Source organism: Fistularia commersonii, chromosome 26, assembly GCF_037954325.1.
Source record: "Fistularia commersonii isolate RoL2024-O1a breed Wild chromosome 26, RoL_Fcom_v1.0, whole genome shotgun sequence".
Taxonomy (NCBI): domain Eukaryota; kingdom Metazoa; phylum Chordata; class Actinopteri; order Syngnathiformes; family Fistulariidae; genus Fistularia; species Fistularia commersonii.
Window position 1 is genome coordinate 10348378 of NC_141309.1, and position 18448 is coordinate 10366825.

At 38.0% G+C, this 18448-nt stretch overlaps 1 protein-coding gene across 2 annotated transcripts; it reads right to left on the bottom strand.

Annotated features, from left to right (window-relative positions):
* Positions 1–840: 840 nt before the first annotated feature.
* On the bottom strand, positions 841–15178 carry abhd17b (abhydrolase domain containing 17B, depalmitoylase). 2 transcript variants are annotated; one of them, XM_086173823.1, is made up of 4 exons: positions 14664–15178; positions 12558–12930; positions 4920–5099; positions 841–3056 (listed from the first exon to the last, which is right to left on the bottom strand). In XM_086173823.1, the coding sequence occupies exons 2-4, from the start codon at positions 12911–12913 to the stop codon at positions 2837–2839; spliced, it is 756 nt and encodes a 251-aa protein (XP_086029949.1). In that variant the 5' UTR covers positions 12914–12930; positions 14664–15178; the 3' UTR covers positions 841–2836. The 2 variants fall into 2 exon arrangements, with proteins under 2 accessions (XP_086029949.1, XP_086029948.1); XM_086173822.1 differs by having other exon boundaries at positions 12558–13034.
* Between the last annotated feature and the right edge of the window lie 3270 nt (positions 15179–18448).

The window sequence follows — 18448 nt, forward strand, 5'->3', positions numbered from 1 at the left end:
GGTTATGCATTATAATTGATCATCAATACAACTTTAAGCATTGGGTCTCTTAGATAGAAGTGTCTTACTCTTTGATGTCAGAATGTCCAAACTGGCAACATTTGTAAGTTTGCGGACATGAATTATGGCAATTATGCATCAAATACTTCACACTTCAAAGTGTGTGAAGGTGAGAAATATTTGTCATAATAACCCAAAGAACTACTACGTGTTCCACGAAGCGCCTTTAGGAGCGTGGACTAGTGGGAGGGGCTTAAAAAAAATCAATCCACAATGCCACCTCCTGGAGACTAAACGACAAGAAAGGTTAAAGAACCTTCCCTGGTTCAGCCAGTTTGTAAAACCTAAATCAATTCTTTAAGCAAGGCATCATGATAATCCTGCCTGATAAAAGTGCAATGGACAAGGATATAAAGACAAGGAACTGATCCCATCCCTTGCACATCTCTACATATAAATGTGATCACTTTGCAGGATTTCCCTACATCCCTTTCTGTATACTAACACTGAATTCCAATATTATTGTTCCTTTCCTTCCATATTCTGATAAGCAAGGGCATGTACTTGATGCAAAGCAGTATGAAAAGATGTTGAGTACAGAAGGGTGTGCCATAAACAGATAACCTTCTCTACCCACATGTAGCTAAATAGCAGAGAAAAAAGAGGAGAGCCAAAATATTGTACCAAGACTATACGCATACTGATGCAATCAGAACAAGTGGTGCCAATCATTTACTGTAGAAAAACTTAATTATACAAGATTGCACTGTATAATCAATTAAAACAATTACACTGAATTAAATATATGCCTCAACCGCCTATGAAAAGTTCAGTCACAAATTGGGGTGCTTCACATATTTTTTATTATTTTCTACCCACATTTTCATTACTTTAATATTGTTATACATATTAATTTCCTTCTGTATTGAAAGATGCTATACAAAAATGTAATAAAATTATAGACGATATTAGTCCAGGTTGCCTGAAAAGTTAAAAGAAAGATCTAACAGATGTAGTGTTCAGTGTAAAAGAAGATACAGTAAGTGTGGTAATGATAAGTGACAGGAAATTAAATAACAGGCCTCATACAAATCTTATTTACAAAATGATAATTAAAAAAGCACATCTTGACAAGACAGAAGTTGGTTGTGAAAATGCATTTTTATAACAGCAGACAACAGTTACCAATCCTGGTGGACCTTGGTCTATCTGAAAAAAGATTATTTTCTATTGAACTGTCAGTGATAAAACCTGAAGGATTACAGTAGCACCCATTACTTTATTGGGTTATTGTCGCTTAATATTTTTGAAACCCTACATCACTATAGGCTCTTGTGTAATACAGGCATGTGCTTGTTGTGTAGGCCTAAAATATGGAAATATAGCCATACGCGGCATGCAGTAGACCTCTGACATTTGCTCATAAAGTTTCTGATTACAAGTACAGTAGAGCTGGATTGTTTTGAAACTCCTGCTTTTAACAGCAAATTGTCAGTGGATCTAAAAATATCATGCATACATAAAAATGAAAGTAAAAATAAATAATCCAATAACGAAAACATCAGTCTATAACAGAGGCAGCATGGAGCAGAGCCACGTCTGTTGACTTAAACAGTCAAGATAAACACAGTATGTAGAATATAAAGGGTACTCATCAATATAAAGTCCAAATAAGCTGAGGAAAACAAAACTGCTTCCAAGCATAAAACTTATTTTAATCCCTTGATTGAAAAATCAAGATTGTTATCAACCTTGAACTGATAATAGATTTAAACCAGTCACAAGAATGATGGTCACTATTCAGTCCTGATTGGCAATAGTGGTATATATTGGTATATATTTTAGAATTGAAGTCGTATCTTCTTTTATTAATAATTCCAAGTATATTCAAAATACTGGAAATTATTTAAAGAGGGGTTGTGAAAATATGTCGCAACGATCCCTACATTTTAGTGGTCAATGATGTATAGCCTTAGCCCTCTAACAGGCTACGCAAGAATCTAAAGAAGCCTTATCTTTCCCCACATTTAAAGGGTATCATCCTAAGTCTAGGAATGAGAATCAGGTCTGAAGATGTTTCCTATGAAGAGAATACTTTTTTCTTATTCAATGTCTCTGCAACATTATTCTACACATTTGGCAACATTGAAATGGATACATCTGGTCATTTTGTCTAGAACAGTCCTTCAGTGACAGCTGATATGTGAAAATACCACACTTAATATATAAAAATATGAATAATATGAAAAATAAAAAAATATCTGTGACTGCAGTGTGTAGGACCAAACCTGACTTCACTGTCAGATGGTTTCCAGTTGTACTGGGGAGTTTAGCCTACATTAGTCCAGTCCAGTTTGGAGCAAGGCTGTTCCTCAGAAGCCCTTTGGGCCTTTCAGAGGTCTCCATTAAGGACCAGAGACTGTTCTTCATGAAAGGCAGGAAAATGTGACATACACTCTCTCATACACATGTTGTACACACTAATTTCTCAAGCATCAATGCTGTACCAATGTGCAACATGAATCAGAATCAGAATCTGAATGGACAAATAACAGAACAAACGAGATCTTAAAAAGAAAAAAAAAAAAAGAAAAAAACAGCAACAATGGGTTTCCGTAAGATCACAGCTGCAGCATGAGGAGTGTATGGCATAGCCAGGCTCTAGCCTGGCAAACAGGAGTGCCAACAGAGAGAGGTGTTGAAAAGTGACTACTTTGTCACCCAAACTTTAGCACTGCACTGACAAACAACACTTCTACCTGCATCATTTCACAAAAAAAAAAAATCCAATCCACTGCTTACTTCCTCCTCCAAAAAAGCTTTTATTCCAACTCCTCTACAAGTTTACCAACTCATTTGCAACAAACTGCTTGAGTCTTTCCAGGTATTGTCCATAGAGTTCCACGTCATTGTGTCCAGCTCCTTCAACCCAGAGAGGTTCCACTGGACGCTGGCAACGTTCATACAGTGCCAAGCCATGCGAGAAGTCGATGACCTCGTCTTCCGTACCATGGATCACCAGAACTGGAGATGTTACCTTTGAAATCTTGTCAATACTTGAAAGAGAGAAAAGAGAAAAGTTAGGTCAATGCTTATAAAAAGAATATTCTACTGCCTACATGTGCATGAGCATTTTTTTAGACGTTTCCTTTCTTTTTCCATTTTTACTAATGTTCCCCTCAGCTCCACAGCCTGAAAAATAATCTTTATGCCAACACAAAAATGAAAAAAAAAAAAAACACATCAACACAAAAGGACTCAACCTAAAAAGATAAAAAAGATTATGACATGGTTTTACTCACAACTCAAATTCAGTTGACTGACAAAAAAGGACTGAAAGAGCCACTAATGCATATTTAAGAAGTTAATCAATTAGTTGTTAACCAGTTAGTTGTTAACCAACTAATTGATTGAACATCTGGCAGCAATGTACCCTTACTTTTCACACCTGTGAGGCATTTTAAAAGTCTCTTTATGGAGGAGTAAAGTGACTTGATTTTTTTTGTGCGTTTTAGGAATTAGTATCAGCCACCATTTCAGGTCACCTGCACCATGCACACACTATATCTTTTAAAATCACAAGTGTTACATTCTTATCGAAAGTCCTTTATTGTGGCAACAGAATTTCCTCATTTGAAGACGTTTCACCCCTAATCTGAGAGACTTCTTCAGTTTGAATGATCTGTGGGGAGTTTCCAAATATAACTACCAGGGTTTTGGGCTGGTCTAGGTTATGGTGGCTGGTTATTTAAACGTGGGAGTTGATCGGCAGAAACTAGGTCTAGGGGGTTGTTATGCTAATAGGGGTGTCGTTCGCTTGGACAAAAGAGCAATTTTTGCAGGATTATCTGGATTGGAATGTGAAAAGGTAAAGCTAAACAAAGGATTGTTGGATCAAAAGAACTGAGGCTCATGTAGAAGTTACTGGGATCTGGTTCTGGTGATGAATTTTCTTCTGGTTGTTTGGAGGGCGCAGATGGCCCTGATCGGTGTGTGCAAATCAGTTTTGCTATTGATGCCAGTACAGCGCTATACATTTGTGAAAGGTTGTGTCTGAGGCCCCCCTCCTCTGTTTAAAGATGTTTTTTTTCTGTTTTGACACTTCTCTTTCTCTAAATGTTTTCATTCTGCTGCTTAAAATCACATAGATTATCAGTCATCAGGTCTCCAACAAAGTTATGTTACAAATAAACAGAACTGCTTGTCTTCGTATCCTTATATGTAATAGTTACAAGGTTATTTGGTTCACAGCATGTCAGGCTTCATGTTGATTACTGTCTCAAAACAGGTAAAATACAGTTAAGTGACCCTATGGGGCGGGCAATTATTTTGGCTGGCGGGACACATTTTTTGTTCAATTTTTATGCGCAGGGCAACAAGGAAAATTGCTATTCAAATATTTAATTTTTTTTTTTTTGCATTTTATTTCAACTTTAAAATAATTACAGATTAATTTGTACGTAATCATCCATACAAAATTAAACAAAGGGAAAAAATAAGGAGTTTCTAAATCCAATATTGATTGAAAATGGTTTGGCGGGCCGGACAAAAAAGCAAAATAGGCTGGATGTGGGTCGCAGGGCCATAAAATGCCCTGGTCTGCCCTATGCTGTGATTACAAATTACTTACTCACCAGCTCACAGTGACTTCTTAATTTTTATCTGGCAAATTATTTTGCGTTTGCTACTTGCCAAGTACTAATTTTTGACAGTGAGAAGAACACAGTGAAAACCTACTAGTACTCGGTTTATCACAGCTGTGTTCAGCACAATGTACTTTTAAAAGTAGCTCAACAAATGACATGTGTACAACTTATTTGAATGAAGGAACAGGAACATTTTAGGTCACCCTCTGTACGTGATTCTTAAAACTCGTCACCTGGCCTTCAAACAGGCCATATGTCTATGAAATTACTCACTTTGGGAAGGCATCAAAGCAGTAGGTCTTCTTTGTGTCAGGGAAGGCCACCCTCATGCCAGAGGTGAGTGGGGAGTGGAGGACGACTGCTGCACTCTCATAACGAGAAGCCAGGTCCACAGAAGGCACAGTGCCGATGCTCTGGCCATACACAATCACATTTTCTGGGCGGATGCCATACCTGCAGGAACCCAGAATATGATTACACTGCTAGTAACTAGATATACACAAGTAAAATACAATTAATCTACATTTAAATACATTTAATCTACAGGGTATCACAAAGGAGGAAATAGGGATTTCTTAAAACATATAGAGGCATGTTTATCCAGATTTTATTTAGCACATGTGGTATATTAGTTCACTACATTCACACTTATTCATTATTGTATTGTGTCTAACATCCTATTTTCTAGTGAATGTTTCTGTAGTTGTGAGACCTTCACGTAAGTATAAGGTTTAACTAAAAACCAGAGCCAAATACCTTGTTTGAGTGAACATACTTGACCACTAAAGCATATTGCTATTCTTAATAAGAGATATGTCCTTTTCAATAGAACTTGGAATAGAAAAGATGCAATTGCAATAATCACTATGATAAACATACTGTGTGTAGTATGTATGTACAGTAGGTCTTCTTTTTATGCTCATTGAAAATAATGCTGAGGATCTTTATATGATTCATGTGAAAGGAAAAGAAAAACAGATAATACTGAAGAAAGTCTAAGGAAAAAAGAAAAGAAACCCAGCCAAGGGAATAGTGAGTACAATTAATTACTGAGAGGGGCATCCAGTTTAGTCCTCTTTATGCTGTTTTCTGTCATCTGTGGTACATAGAAAATGTTGCACTATGGATTCAGCATGTTAATGGGTGATTTTTCTGCTCACCTTTTTTATGGCAGATCAATTAATCTACGTGGGATCAAAAATAATTATTTTGTAATTAGGCATCAATACTCTCATTCTGAGATGGCATGACAGAAAGAGCCTCTAGGCCACAAAAACTATGTATAACACATTACTATGAACAACTTGAAAGAATGGCATTTCCAAATTAGAGAAGTGATGGATTTTGGACAAAATATATGTAATCAAGATATTAATTACAATAAATACTATATTGTAGCAAAATAGAGTTGTTTCAACACAAGCTGCGAAATGAGTAGCTTGTGGTTTGACACCTATTTGTGTCATAATATAAGTCATTCCCTAAGAAAACACAATGCTTAATTGACTGAAGCTATTATAGCCCTATAAGCACACAAAGATAAAATGTGTGATAGTATTCTCAGGATAGTCAACCAGATGATGAACGTCAATGTGGTCCTGTGACTTAAAAAAGAAGGGCAAGCGGAAATAAAATTAAAAAATATTCACTGGAAAGACCGAAGAAGAAAAGAGAGAAAGTAAAAAGCGACAAGAAGGCATTCCACGGCTGATTATGGAGATCATGACCCAGTCTAGCGATCAACTAGTCAGCTGACGATCAGAATCTAAGTCAAAGAACACTGTATCACTGTCTCCTCCACTGCACTGCAGGATGGACCAGTCTACGGCCATAATTGGTCCCGCCATAACTGCATCGTTCCATTTTTAAAATGAAAATCACCAGCCTCACAGTCTGACATTACAACCATTACACCACTTTAGGGTAATTAAAAATATTGGATGATGCTCTGTAGACCAAAGATAGGTCTTTCAAAGTAGGAACATCTCACACACACACAACTATTACAAAGGTGTTGCACATGCTGCTATCGAGGGTGAAAACAGTATCAGTGCAGGAAGGTCATTGTTAGACAGAATGGCAATAGATACTGATGTGGGCTAGCTCATGTATTTATATTTAAAAAGTGTAGACTGGTCTTCACTGAAAAAATAATTGTGAAAACTCCTGACAGGAGGATTCATCATGAATTCTGTGGAATGATTGGATGGAATTTGCACAATAGATGGGTTGAATATAGCTGGCAAACCACACCATTAAATGTTAAACAGTACTCAAAATTTCAATTCAGCGTTTTATGTCAAGATTAAGTATGTTCTTGGTATTAGAAGAGACACAGACACAAATGCATTTATATATATTTTTTCAATATATAACACCAGTTATACATGGGCTTGCTCTGCCTTTCTAATCACTATAGTATCTAACTAGAGGTCAAAAGTGTGGCTTTACCCAATCAAAAACATATATTTTTGCATTTCTGTCTACTTTTTAAGGTTAAGTGTTATGTTATTCAGGTTCAGATCAGGTGAAGTTGGACTTCAGTTTTTCCCTTATGTATGCAATACTGAAAGAGACAAAATACATATCTTTCACTGACTCAAATGTATTTGTATATAGTGCATAAATATTCTGGATCAAAAAAAACAACAAAAAAAAACAATGAAACCCTCCTTTACCCTGCTGGGGTCTACAGTTTCATAAATGAACAGATGATAAAAAGTGCAAAAGATTTTGAAGTTTCAGGATGCATATTCACCTTTTTGTATTAAAATATACTGTCATCTCAATATCAGGCTGCAACTCAGTTGTTGGTCAATACAGATTCAGTTTCAGAGCGAAGAGAGTAAATTGGTTGTTGCAAAAATATATACATAAATATATATATATTTTCTTGTTTCTTGTACTTCACATAGAGTTCACATAGGGAACTGACAAATGCTGAGTAAGTGTGCCTAATTCGTCACTCAGAAAAGCAATGTTGCTGTAAACATTTAACTGAAATAAAATTATTCTTTTTTTTTCTTCTCTGCAGTGCTTCCTGTGTTTTACTATTATGACCAATGCATTTAGTGTTTCCTTTGAGTCTAATATTATCTGATAGAATTGCCCCAAGATTATCTAGTCAGTGCATTTCCGAATACGCTGAAACAGTTCACCATATGTACGGTGCCAGTGATGTGCAGTCAGTAGAGGCAGGGGAGGCCGGGCCTCACCTGTCATCGTGGAAAGAAAAAAAATGCAAAATGAAAAAATAAATTAAATAGTTATATTTATTCAGTGATTTGTACTATAAAGTTATTTTCCATGGAGCTTCACCATTTTTAGGTTTTTTTTTTCAAAATTGCTAAATAAAATTCACATTTACCGCTCAAATATGAAGAAGAGACGTGCGGTGATGAGGTCAGTGCCTCAACAGCCAAGAACCTCACCGCAGGTCACTGCATGATGCAATAGTCATTCAAGAATATACTATGTAATAATATATAAAGCCTCAAGGGTAGCCTATTCAGGGGAAATGATCAGGGCAACAGCACTCTGCTCTAGCTCATATTGCCATTCTTAGTCTTAATTTGTTCAATCACCTGATGTGATAAAACTGATTGTGTGTTAAGATGTTAAAGATTATGTTGTTGAAGACACACATAGAAATAGGAATAGTAACTTGAACTTCTGGCAAAAGGTCACAGTTCTGCTCTCAAGATACAGTCTTAAGATCAGTGTGGTGTGTTCTTAAGAATCTATCCAGGGATAGTCATGCAAAGAGGAAGATAGTCAAGAACAAGCTCCTACCAACCCTGCCACACACTAACTCACTAACTACCACCACCACCCCACACACACACACACACACACACACACACACACACACACACACACACACACACACACATTCCCACCCACCCCAGCCAGCAACAGCAAGCCTTCAATTTGCCCTTTTGCTTGGGGCTTGAATAGAACCCATTCCAAAGTAGCAGACCAAGCACCCCTCCTCCCCAAAGTCCATCAATTTAATCTGACACAAACCCAATCTACAAGGGGCCAGATCCTCCTCCAGTCCACTCCACTTCTCATCCCTACTTGGTTGCCCACCTTTTTTTCCAAACTACTTAATATATTCTCATCCCAAAATAGTCCCTATGATAAGATATTCCATGGTATCCTGAACATATGCACAGCGATTTTATGGGTTAGTGTACCATAGCACATTATTGTAATTTTCTGGCAATTGCAGATGTGTGAAGATATAGCTTGATCATTAGTAGGTGTTTAGCAGCCAATTTCTCAAACGATTTTACACATTTTCTGACTATCTGAATGAAACTGAATTGGATATTTGGATACGAGGCATGTTAGACAGAGAGACACAGCTGCCTTTTAATTTAATCACTGTGGGTTTTTGAAGGAAAGAAAACAAATCATGCAGTGTTTGTGTATGTTTGTGAGAATCATCAATCAATTCATCCATTCATCATCTATACCGCTTATCCTGTAGTCGCCGCTGGAACCTATCCCTGCTGTAATTGGGATAGGCAGGTTGCCAGTTGATCACAGGTCAACATACATCTTGGCATACAACCAGTCACTCCCTCATTCACACGTTTAAACAAATAAGGGTCTCCAATTAACAAACTGCTTGTTTTTGGACCGTGAAAAAGGAAACTGGAAAACCCAGAGGAATTCCAGACTGACACAAAGAGAACCTGCCATTTCAACACAGAAAGGTCGCGTTGGGATTGAGCCAGTAGCTTTCTTGCTGTGAGGCACAAACCACTGTGCCACCATTCCACCCTCATTAATCAATATTGAACATTTATGTATTCAATATATAATATTAAGACTCATCCTCATCATAATCATTGACCAGGAAGAGAGTTGTATTTTTTTATGTTTTTTTCTTGGCCTATCTGAAAACTCATTGGAAGTGTGTTGCTACGCTACTCAAACAGTAGCCATTGTTGGTCCGCCTCCATCTCAAGAGAGCATACAAAATGACAGTGCCACTCCGTGGAGGAACACAAAGCAAAACAAATAGTGTGCTCGCACATCCACTTGTTATTATATGTAATAGTGTTGTCATGGAGGCTGTGGAAACCTGCTGACGCATTCAATAACTGAATCATCAGAACCACTCCCTGCTCAGGTAAACTTAGTGTGTCATCCACCCTTGCCAAGCACACTAAAAAGGAATACGCATTGCTGATTGGTTGACCAGGTTGGTATCTACTGTGTGATAGGTGAAAGATAATGAAAACAAATAATATACAATAGATACGTCTACAGTTCAGGAGCTAAATACACAAATATCAAGCATGATTATAAGAGAAGATAAATACAAATTAAAAAACAAACAAAAAAAATCAGTTAATTCAAGGTAATCAGAGAAGGAAACACTACTTCAGGATAGGGTAGGAGAAAGTTTGGAAATACAAGAGCTGTTCCTTTGTACTGAATGCATCTGATCAAAAAATAAATGCGAAAAGGATTGAGGGCTTGAGACAAATACAAGGCCATGCAGCAGTGGCAGTGGCCTTTTGATGTAATTAACACAACCTTGTTGACTTATGGTGCAGAGGGGTCAAACTGCTACTTGACTATGCTGAATACCATGGCAGTTTTCTATCACTGGGTCGTCAACATTTAAATGAATCTGATAAATGATTTCATAACAATACTAAAATAATGACTCGTAAACGATAAAATGATAACCATTCATTATCTACATTGCTTATCCTGCAGACAGGATAATGGGGAATGGAGATTGGGGCCAATCCCAACTGGCTGAGGTTGGGGGTTGGCTGGTTACACACAGCACCGGCTAGATAACAGGGCTATATAAAATGAAACAACAAAAACACTGATAAAACATTAACTAAACAAAAATGCATGGTTGACAAGAACACTCCTGTCAGACACACCTTATTCTATTCTATATTCAGGAAGACCATTCTCCCTCTTCATTCAACTTTGTCACTGTAACTTTGACAAACCTGATTGTGTTGCTATTCATAAAGTAAAAAAAAGTTCCAATTACAGAGAGCAAATGATTGTGGGCACAAGAAAAGCAGGTTGTTCTTAACAACATTGGCCTTCTTTGTGTTAAAAAGGATCCTTGTATGACGAAGAGGACCTGATACAACATAAGTCAATCACAGAGAAAAACTGAATCACAGTTGTGAAGCACATGTTAACCAAGACTCAAATACATCTGAAAAAATACTCCTGCATTTGCCAGCATATATAAATTGTGTTGCACACATCACACACCAGCATTGACCTTGATAAAGATCAGTCTGGGAGCATTTATGGAACACTGGCAATAGATAAATAAGTGCAAAGAGCATGTTACCTTTAAAAAAAAAAAGAAAAAAAGTTCAGCAACAAAGTAAAGGAGAATAACATTAGATAAGAAAAAATGCAATTTAAAAAAAAAAGTGCAATTCAGTAGTGAAAGTTCTGAACAACCAATTATCCATCAGTGAAGACGTGGGTCTTTATCAAGACAAGTAAAGTCACTAAAGGGTGGGTTTCTACCATTCATTGCCCATCTACAATGCTGTCCTTTGATTATTTCTAATAAAATACAACAGTTTTTAATATTATACATAAGACTACAAGTGACATCATGACAATTTAAATATATTAGTTCCCTACAAATTGGCCACAAATGAAATGAGAAATGAAATGTCTGCAAGTCACTAGGTCCAGTTGCTTTTAAGTCAACAAAAATCCCATTTAATTAGAAATGACAATGTGTTTGGGTGGCTTTTCTGATTAACTTTGTTACACAAAACCTCGAAAACCCTTCTTTTTTTTTTTTTTTTTTAAGCAAAGCATTTTATATCCAAAATCATAGAGGCAAGGACACACATGCATGGATATGTGTAGGTGTTTGCTGAGAGACTAAGTTTCTCAAGACAGTCTCAATAATATACTTGCATGTGTTTTCATCTTGCTTTATGAATGCGTGCGATATTTTGATGACACTGTTTAGTTGCACAAACTTTATTTGACGACTGCAAAATTTGCTTATATGCATTATTTTAGACAGATTCATTTGGATTATGAACTTGAAATGGATGTGTTAACCTGGATGTTTTGTCTGTTTCCATTTCGGTCATCCCCATTTGATTTGTCATCTCTTTTCTAAGGCATTAAATGATCTATGTTTAGCAAAGAATTTGCGGAGTATGAGACATTTAACATTATATTAAACATTAATTTTCCCCCTAATCCCACAAACTGTAAGCAAACCAAAAATCAAAATCCTTTTTAGCACAGGCATTTATTTAACACTTTTAAATGCAGTTATAGTACATGACTCTTGGTCATGACTACAAACTTTGTAGACGTCACAGTGATCACAATCACTGGGCTGTAGACCGGCATCCCCTCCATTGCGTATTTCGCAACAGAGCGCACAGGAAGTATAGATAATGTTTTGGGTTTTTAAGTTGTTGTTTTTTGTTTTGTTTTTTTTTATCAATTTGAAAGATGTTTAATTTAAAAAAATCAATGAATTCTCTCCAAATTGCACCCTTCTTGCATCTTGGCACATGTAAAGAAACTTATCTCGGACACATGACAAGTTGCCCTCAAAATTAAGCCCACAAGCTGACAAAATTGTTAAACAAAAAAATACTAAATAATCTGTATTAATAATAATAGCTCTGTGCTCCTGCTGATTCAGCTTTTTGGTGAGTTGTATTTTATGCACTTAACATTTGTGCATAAATACACCGGTCGCCTAATTTTATTTCAGTGCATTTATCCACAACACCTTGATAGCCAGTCCATAAAAATATTGTTTTAAATGAAAAGGGTTGAGCATGGCTGCTCTGTGTGGCCGTCTGTGGAAAGGTTCAATCATTTACCCTCCATCCATCTATCAGCATCATTGTTTCTGCTTACCGTGATCGGAGGGCCTGCCAGGCAGCATCTATGTCAGCGTACAGGTTCTTCTCTGAAGGCTTCCCAGAACTGGCCCCATATCCCGAGTAGTCATAGGAGAATACATTGCAGTTGATCCGGGAACCAAGACCGATATAGAAGCTGCTCATTTGGCCCAAGTCCACTGCATTTCCATGCGAGAATAATAATGTGTAGCGGGCACTTGGAGAGCAGCGGACAAACATACAAGCAATCCGGTTGCCTCTTGACGTGCGTGTCATGAAACACTCGATGGCATCCTTCTCGCGTGATGAGTACTGCCAGTCAGCCCGGTCAGAGAGGTGCAGCGTCCATCTACTGCCACTCTCATCACACATGAGGCTGTAGGTGGGCTCTGGGGGCAGGAAGGCCAGCTTAGAGGCTATCTTACTTGGGCACGGTGGACAGCAGAACAAGCAACATAACTCGCTTAGGGATAAGTGGTTCATCCTAAAAACACTGATTGAAGAGAAAGAGAAAATAGTTAGAAACAAATTAAGCAGTTCCATATACAAATATCCTAAGAGAGAAAATATACTGCTCAGCTTGTCCAATCAATTTAAATAAAACATATATATGAATACAGCATAGGCTCATGTCAAAACAATCTTGGAAGTTTGAAACATTTTTTCCCTTATCAGTTGAACATTTAATATTTGGAGGCATGGCCCTTTCAAAATAGTCACTCTATGAATGAGGGTCTCTTTCTGCTTCAAGGTACCAAAACAATTCAACAATCAGTGTTATCAGCCCATAACTGGATGTCCACCTAATCTGACATATTCTAAGCTCTTGGCGAGTATATCTGGCCAATTGTGAAGGCAATTGACCCAACTTTAAACATGGCTGGTGATAAAATGTCTTCCAGGAAGGCTATGCGTCATTGCAAGACATCATTAAGAATTTCCTTTACAGATCAACTTGTAATTTGACTCTGCATTACTGAAGATGCAATGCATCATTTTGAACAGAGTAATTTCACATAATAACAATGTACAGCCAATGTAGGAACTATACTATATGTAAGAACAATCTTGAAGTGTGTTGAAAAGCGCAATTGTTACAACTGCACCTAGTATTTATTTCTGTGTCCCATCACTAAACTGTAATTGTAATAATTGTTAAATGAGCTCCTTAAACCATTCCTGCAAATGCTGAAATTACAATAATGTACTATGGTACACGAAACCATAAACTTTATTCCTATTCAGGCGTTGCTTTATGTAACCAAGCATTTTCATGATCTTCCTACATTTTCCCCACAAAAAAAACACAACACAAACCTCCCAATTGCACCATGGTGCTGCTACAGAGCATCAAAGTAGTCAAATATGTGTTCAGCTACTGTGCCTAGTTTGAGGTCTCAGACCACAGTCTTCATCCTATTCATTTACTACATGCCTTCTGGCAAACACTCTCCAACTATCATGTGAGGGTTAGCATTCTCTTGTCATACTGTGAATTAGGAAACGCTTGGCCAGTGGATCTCCTAGCTGATCCATTAAACTCACAACTTTACAAGCCTGCTACAGACATGTTGGTGGCAACCCTCATGAACCGGTTTGCATTAGGCATACATTTCTGCTCTTTAATTATTGACTACATTAAGAGCCTCCGAGATCCCACTGTGTCACTTTCCATTTTAGTAATTTTCTAAACCAGAGAAAATTTGGCCATTTGGCTGCGGATACAGGTACAGTTTTCAAAAAATCATGTAAAATTATGCGTATTCCTTCAACAACGGGCAGTGACTGATAGTCATTCAGAGTGGCTACATCGCTGCGATTCCAATGCAACACGCACCAACTCAATACGTGGGGGAGAGGACTGTTTGCTCCCCATTTTGGTCAATAAAGTCCGCAATTTCCCCTCTGTGAGACAGAATGGAGCCATTGATTTACTGTAAAATGGTGGTGAAGGCAGCCGCGCATCCAGAGATTACACTGATTCACTTCTGGTTCGTTGAGGTTTCGTTTTCAATTGCCAGACACCCTTTCATCCCAAGTAACCCCTGCTAATTATTCCGAAGACACTAAACAGACGAGCACGCCTGGGTTTTTAAGGGAAAACACTCGCTCAGTAACATACCAGGACACCGGTGGTTATTTTCTTTGGATTTTAAGGTGACGGTAAGGGTCAGCGTCGCCGTGGTCAGGTGTTGTTTACGCGCAGAGCCAATTAATGTGTCTTCCTCCTGACGGCGGTCGCTTCACAGGGTTTTCGCCAACAAGATTATTCCGTGCTCTTGTTTTCCTCGCTGCTGTTGACACTTCGTCTCTGTAGTACGATCCTTCTTGGCACGACAGCTATAAGTTACTATAAGCTAACCGCTCCGTCCTGTAGTTCAGCTTCAACCCGTCGATTCGTCTCTCTGTGGTCATGGGATCCGGAATGATATGGTTGATTCATGAAAAACGTCCTTGCATTTCGACTTGAACACCAAAAAAAAAAATCCCCAAAACGCTGATTTTATAGTATTAGAGTTGGGCTACCAGAACGGATTTGCCAATCAGTCAAACGTAGTGTAAGTCGTCTACGAAACATCGCCGGTACCCCTGCGTTAATATCCCTCTGTTTGCTATCCTAGCTTGAAGCTTCGGAGAGGCGGTGATTGACAGATTCGCGGACCACTAGCAAGAGGCGTTCAGGGCGGCGCTGACAGATTCAACGCGGATGTAATGTACTTTGAATACAGCGTCGGAGGCGGGCCGACGTTCATTTCTATGACAAACTGCGCTAGTGGGCTATGATACAAATAGGTTCTTAATCTTCAATTGTGTGTGTGTGTGTGTGTGTGTGTGTGTGTGTGTGTGTGTGTGTGTGTGTGTGTGTGTGTGTGTGTGTGTGTGTGTCATACATCCGGGTATCGCATTCCGCGTTGTGGCGATGGCTCCCAACACGCATGCGCAGTGACATACAGCTGACTTCAGCCAGCTGTGTATTTGAAACAGTGCGATTTAGCGCGTTTTTTTGAAACGAGGATTGATATAATCTGACATGTGACAAATTCGAAATAAAAAGTAATGGATTATTGGATGGCGAAGAATGGGGGCTTACATTACTGGGAGTGCTGAGGGAGGAAGACGGAAGAAATATGACAGTAGCCATATTTCGAAATTAAAAGCAATTAAATGAGTGAGTGTTTACATAATCTTAAAGTTTAACAGATCATATTCTTTAGACCTTTCTATTCGAAATATAGATTGAGGAAGACTGGGGGAGATGTAGAACTGATGCAGGTAGGTTTCTTTATCAAATATCTGAATAGAGACAAAGCGATGAAGCCGTAAACCCCACAATCCACATCAAATAAATCAGACAAATGTTGGCTTGTAACAGGAAAGGCGTAAATGGAGTGAAGCTGAAAACAGATTGTGAGTTGCCATATTTCGTAGAGCTGCATCCCTGTGAAGGGAATCTCTGTTGGGCCCTTTGAAAGCCACTTCAGTTGCAGCCCCACATGTGTTGTTGCTTTTGTTGGGTTTCACTCCAAAAGTTCACTTAGAAGCATTAACCCACTTTCAAGTTTGCAGATAATATTGGAACTCAAGGTCACATAACTGCAGCCTGGGTGAGACCCAGTGCAAATACATGTGCATGGAAAAAGAAATTTTGCAGTTAAATGTGGCAGGAGTATTTGTCTCAATCTCATGGCGGAATCGTGAAACAGCAGGTAAAATCACTGCAGCAAGTAACATGCAGAGGCAACACAAAAGTGTAATAGCAAGCCTAAACAACAACCAAGACCCAGAACATAGCTGTAACAATAATGTTGATGAATAGCCTAACCCCAGAGATAAAATACATATGGACAATGCTGCAGCAGAATTCCTAAACATAACAGTTGTTGGGAAAATGACTGCCATCAATGTCTGATGTTAATACTGCAGGAGAATACCAAAAGTATCATTCAAAAGGAAAGGATGTGAGTCACAGTGAGCCCATAGTGAATGATGGGAATATGTCCATCAAAATGGGGCTAACAAATATTACAATTTCCTTTATTTAGTTATTTATTTTCAAAGATGTATCCAGAAAATGTGGCGACAAACATTACTGGCTGTCAAAATCAAAGGATATTTCATTTACAAAGAAAGATGTAATGGAAATATATAAAAGTGTAATTAATTAAAAACAATAAACTGAGGTTCAATATAAGACTTGATAAAAATAAGTAGTTATTGAAATTTGGGTCAAAAAAGAAACTTGAATAATCTCAGAGATTTAAACTGGAATACCCCCAATAATTGATCATTTAACCTTTGTGAAACATGAGAGAAGTGAGATCAGAGACTGAAGAAGTAAAATACAGTGTAGTGTAGATTGTTACTGAAGTAAATATTAATCTAGACTTTTAATTACATCAATACAGAAATAAGCACTATAGTGGCAACAAAATGAGACAGTTCCTAAAGCAAATTTAAGTATAAGGGAGATAGATTGATCATAGACTGCTGTGGTGCAGTGAGACCAACTCAATTTTTCACACTCAGGAGAAAATCAGTTACTACTAATCTTTTCCGTTTCAAAACCTCACTTCCTCACCCCGTTCAAGTGTCATGCCCTAACTCTGTTGTCTTTTTTTATCCTTATTGGTCTCAGCCCACTTACATCCTGCTTATTTTTGTTGATTTATTTTATTCTTGTCATTGCTATTTTCACTTTGTTTATGTTGATGTTTAGTTTTGATTGTCTATTTTCACCATTTCTGTCTTTTTTTCCCTATTCTTTTCTTCATTCCTATCCTTGATGTTGTTGCTGTTGCTGTTCTCTCTGCTGTCTATTTAATTGTGTATGTTTGCCCTTTTTTTCTTTTTTTTCCTTTGCTATTTTCTAACTGTCTTCTCTAATTGTCTCTCTATTTATATTTATATTCATACTTATTGACACTTATAACTGTTACCCTGCTGTGATAAAAGAATTTCCCCCATGGGGATCGGTAATGTTTATCTTATCTTATCTTATCTTATCTTATCTTATCTTATCTTATCTTATCTTATCTTATCTTATCTTATCTTATCTTATCTTATCTTTCGGCTTTTCCCTTCAGGGGTTGCCAGACAAATCAACCTTCTCCATCAACCCCTATTCTCTGTATCCTTCTCTCTCACACCAACTAACCTCATATCCTCTCTCACTACATCCATAAATCTTCTCTTTGGTCTTCCTCGAGACCTCTTGCCTGGCAGCTTCAATTCCAGCATTCGTCTACCAATATATTCTCTATCCCTCCTCTGCACATGACTGAACCATCTCACTCTGGCTTCTCTGACCTTCTCTCCTAAACATCTAACCTTTGCTGTTCCTCTGATAGACTCATCCCTGACCCTATCTATCGTTGTCACTCCCAAAGAGAACCTTAGCATCTTCATCTCTGCGACCCCTAACTCTGCCTCCTGTCTTTTCCTCATTGTAACAGTTTCTAGGCCATACAGCATCGCTGCTCATCCACCCACTCCAGATTTCCTCATATAATACCAGAGTTCCTCTCTTGGCACTGTGTCATATGCTATTTCTAGGTCTACAAAAACAAAATGCAGCTCTGACCTTCTCTGTACTTCTCTATTAGCATTCTCAAAGCAAATACCGCATCTTTAGTACTCTTTCTAGGCATGAAGCCATACTGCTGCTCACAAATGCTGACTTCTGCTCTCAGTCTAGTTTCCACTTCTCTTTTCCATTGTATGGCTCATCAACTTTATCCCTCTACAGTTACCGCAATTCTGCACATCCCCCTTAGTCTTAAAAATGGACACCATCACAGTTCTTCTCCATTCCTCAGCCATTTTCTCACTCTCCAAGATTCTGTTTAATAATCAAGTTATAATCTCTACTGCTGCCTCTCCTAGACACTTCCATACCTCCACAAGTAT

Coding starts and splice junctions, on each gene's coding strand:
- abhd17b (XM_086173822.1), bottom strand. CDS start 13,024: ATGAACCACTTATCCCTAAGCGAGTTATGTTGCTTGTTCTGCTGTCCA. Junction 5,100..12,557: donor TGGCAGGCCCTCCGATCACG/GTAAGCAGAAAC, acceptor GGGTTCCTGCAG/GTATGGCATCCGCCCAGAAA. Junction 3,057..4,919: donor TGCTTTGATGCCTTCCCAAA/GTGAGTAATTTC, acceptor CTCTCTTTCAAG/TATTGACAAGATTTCAAAGG.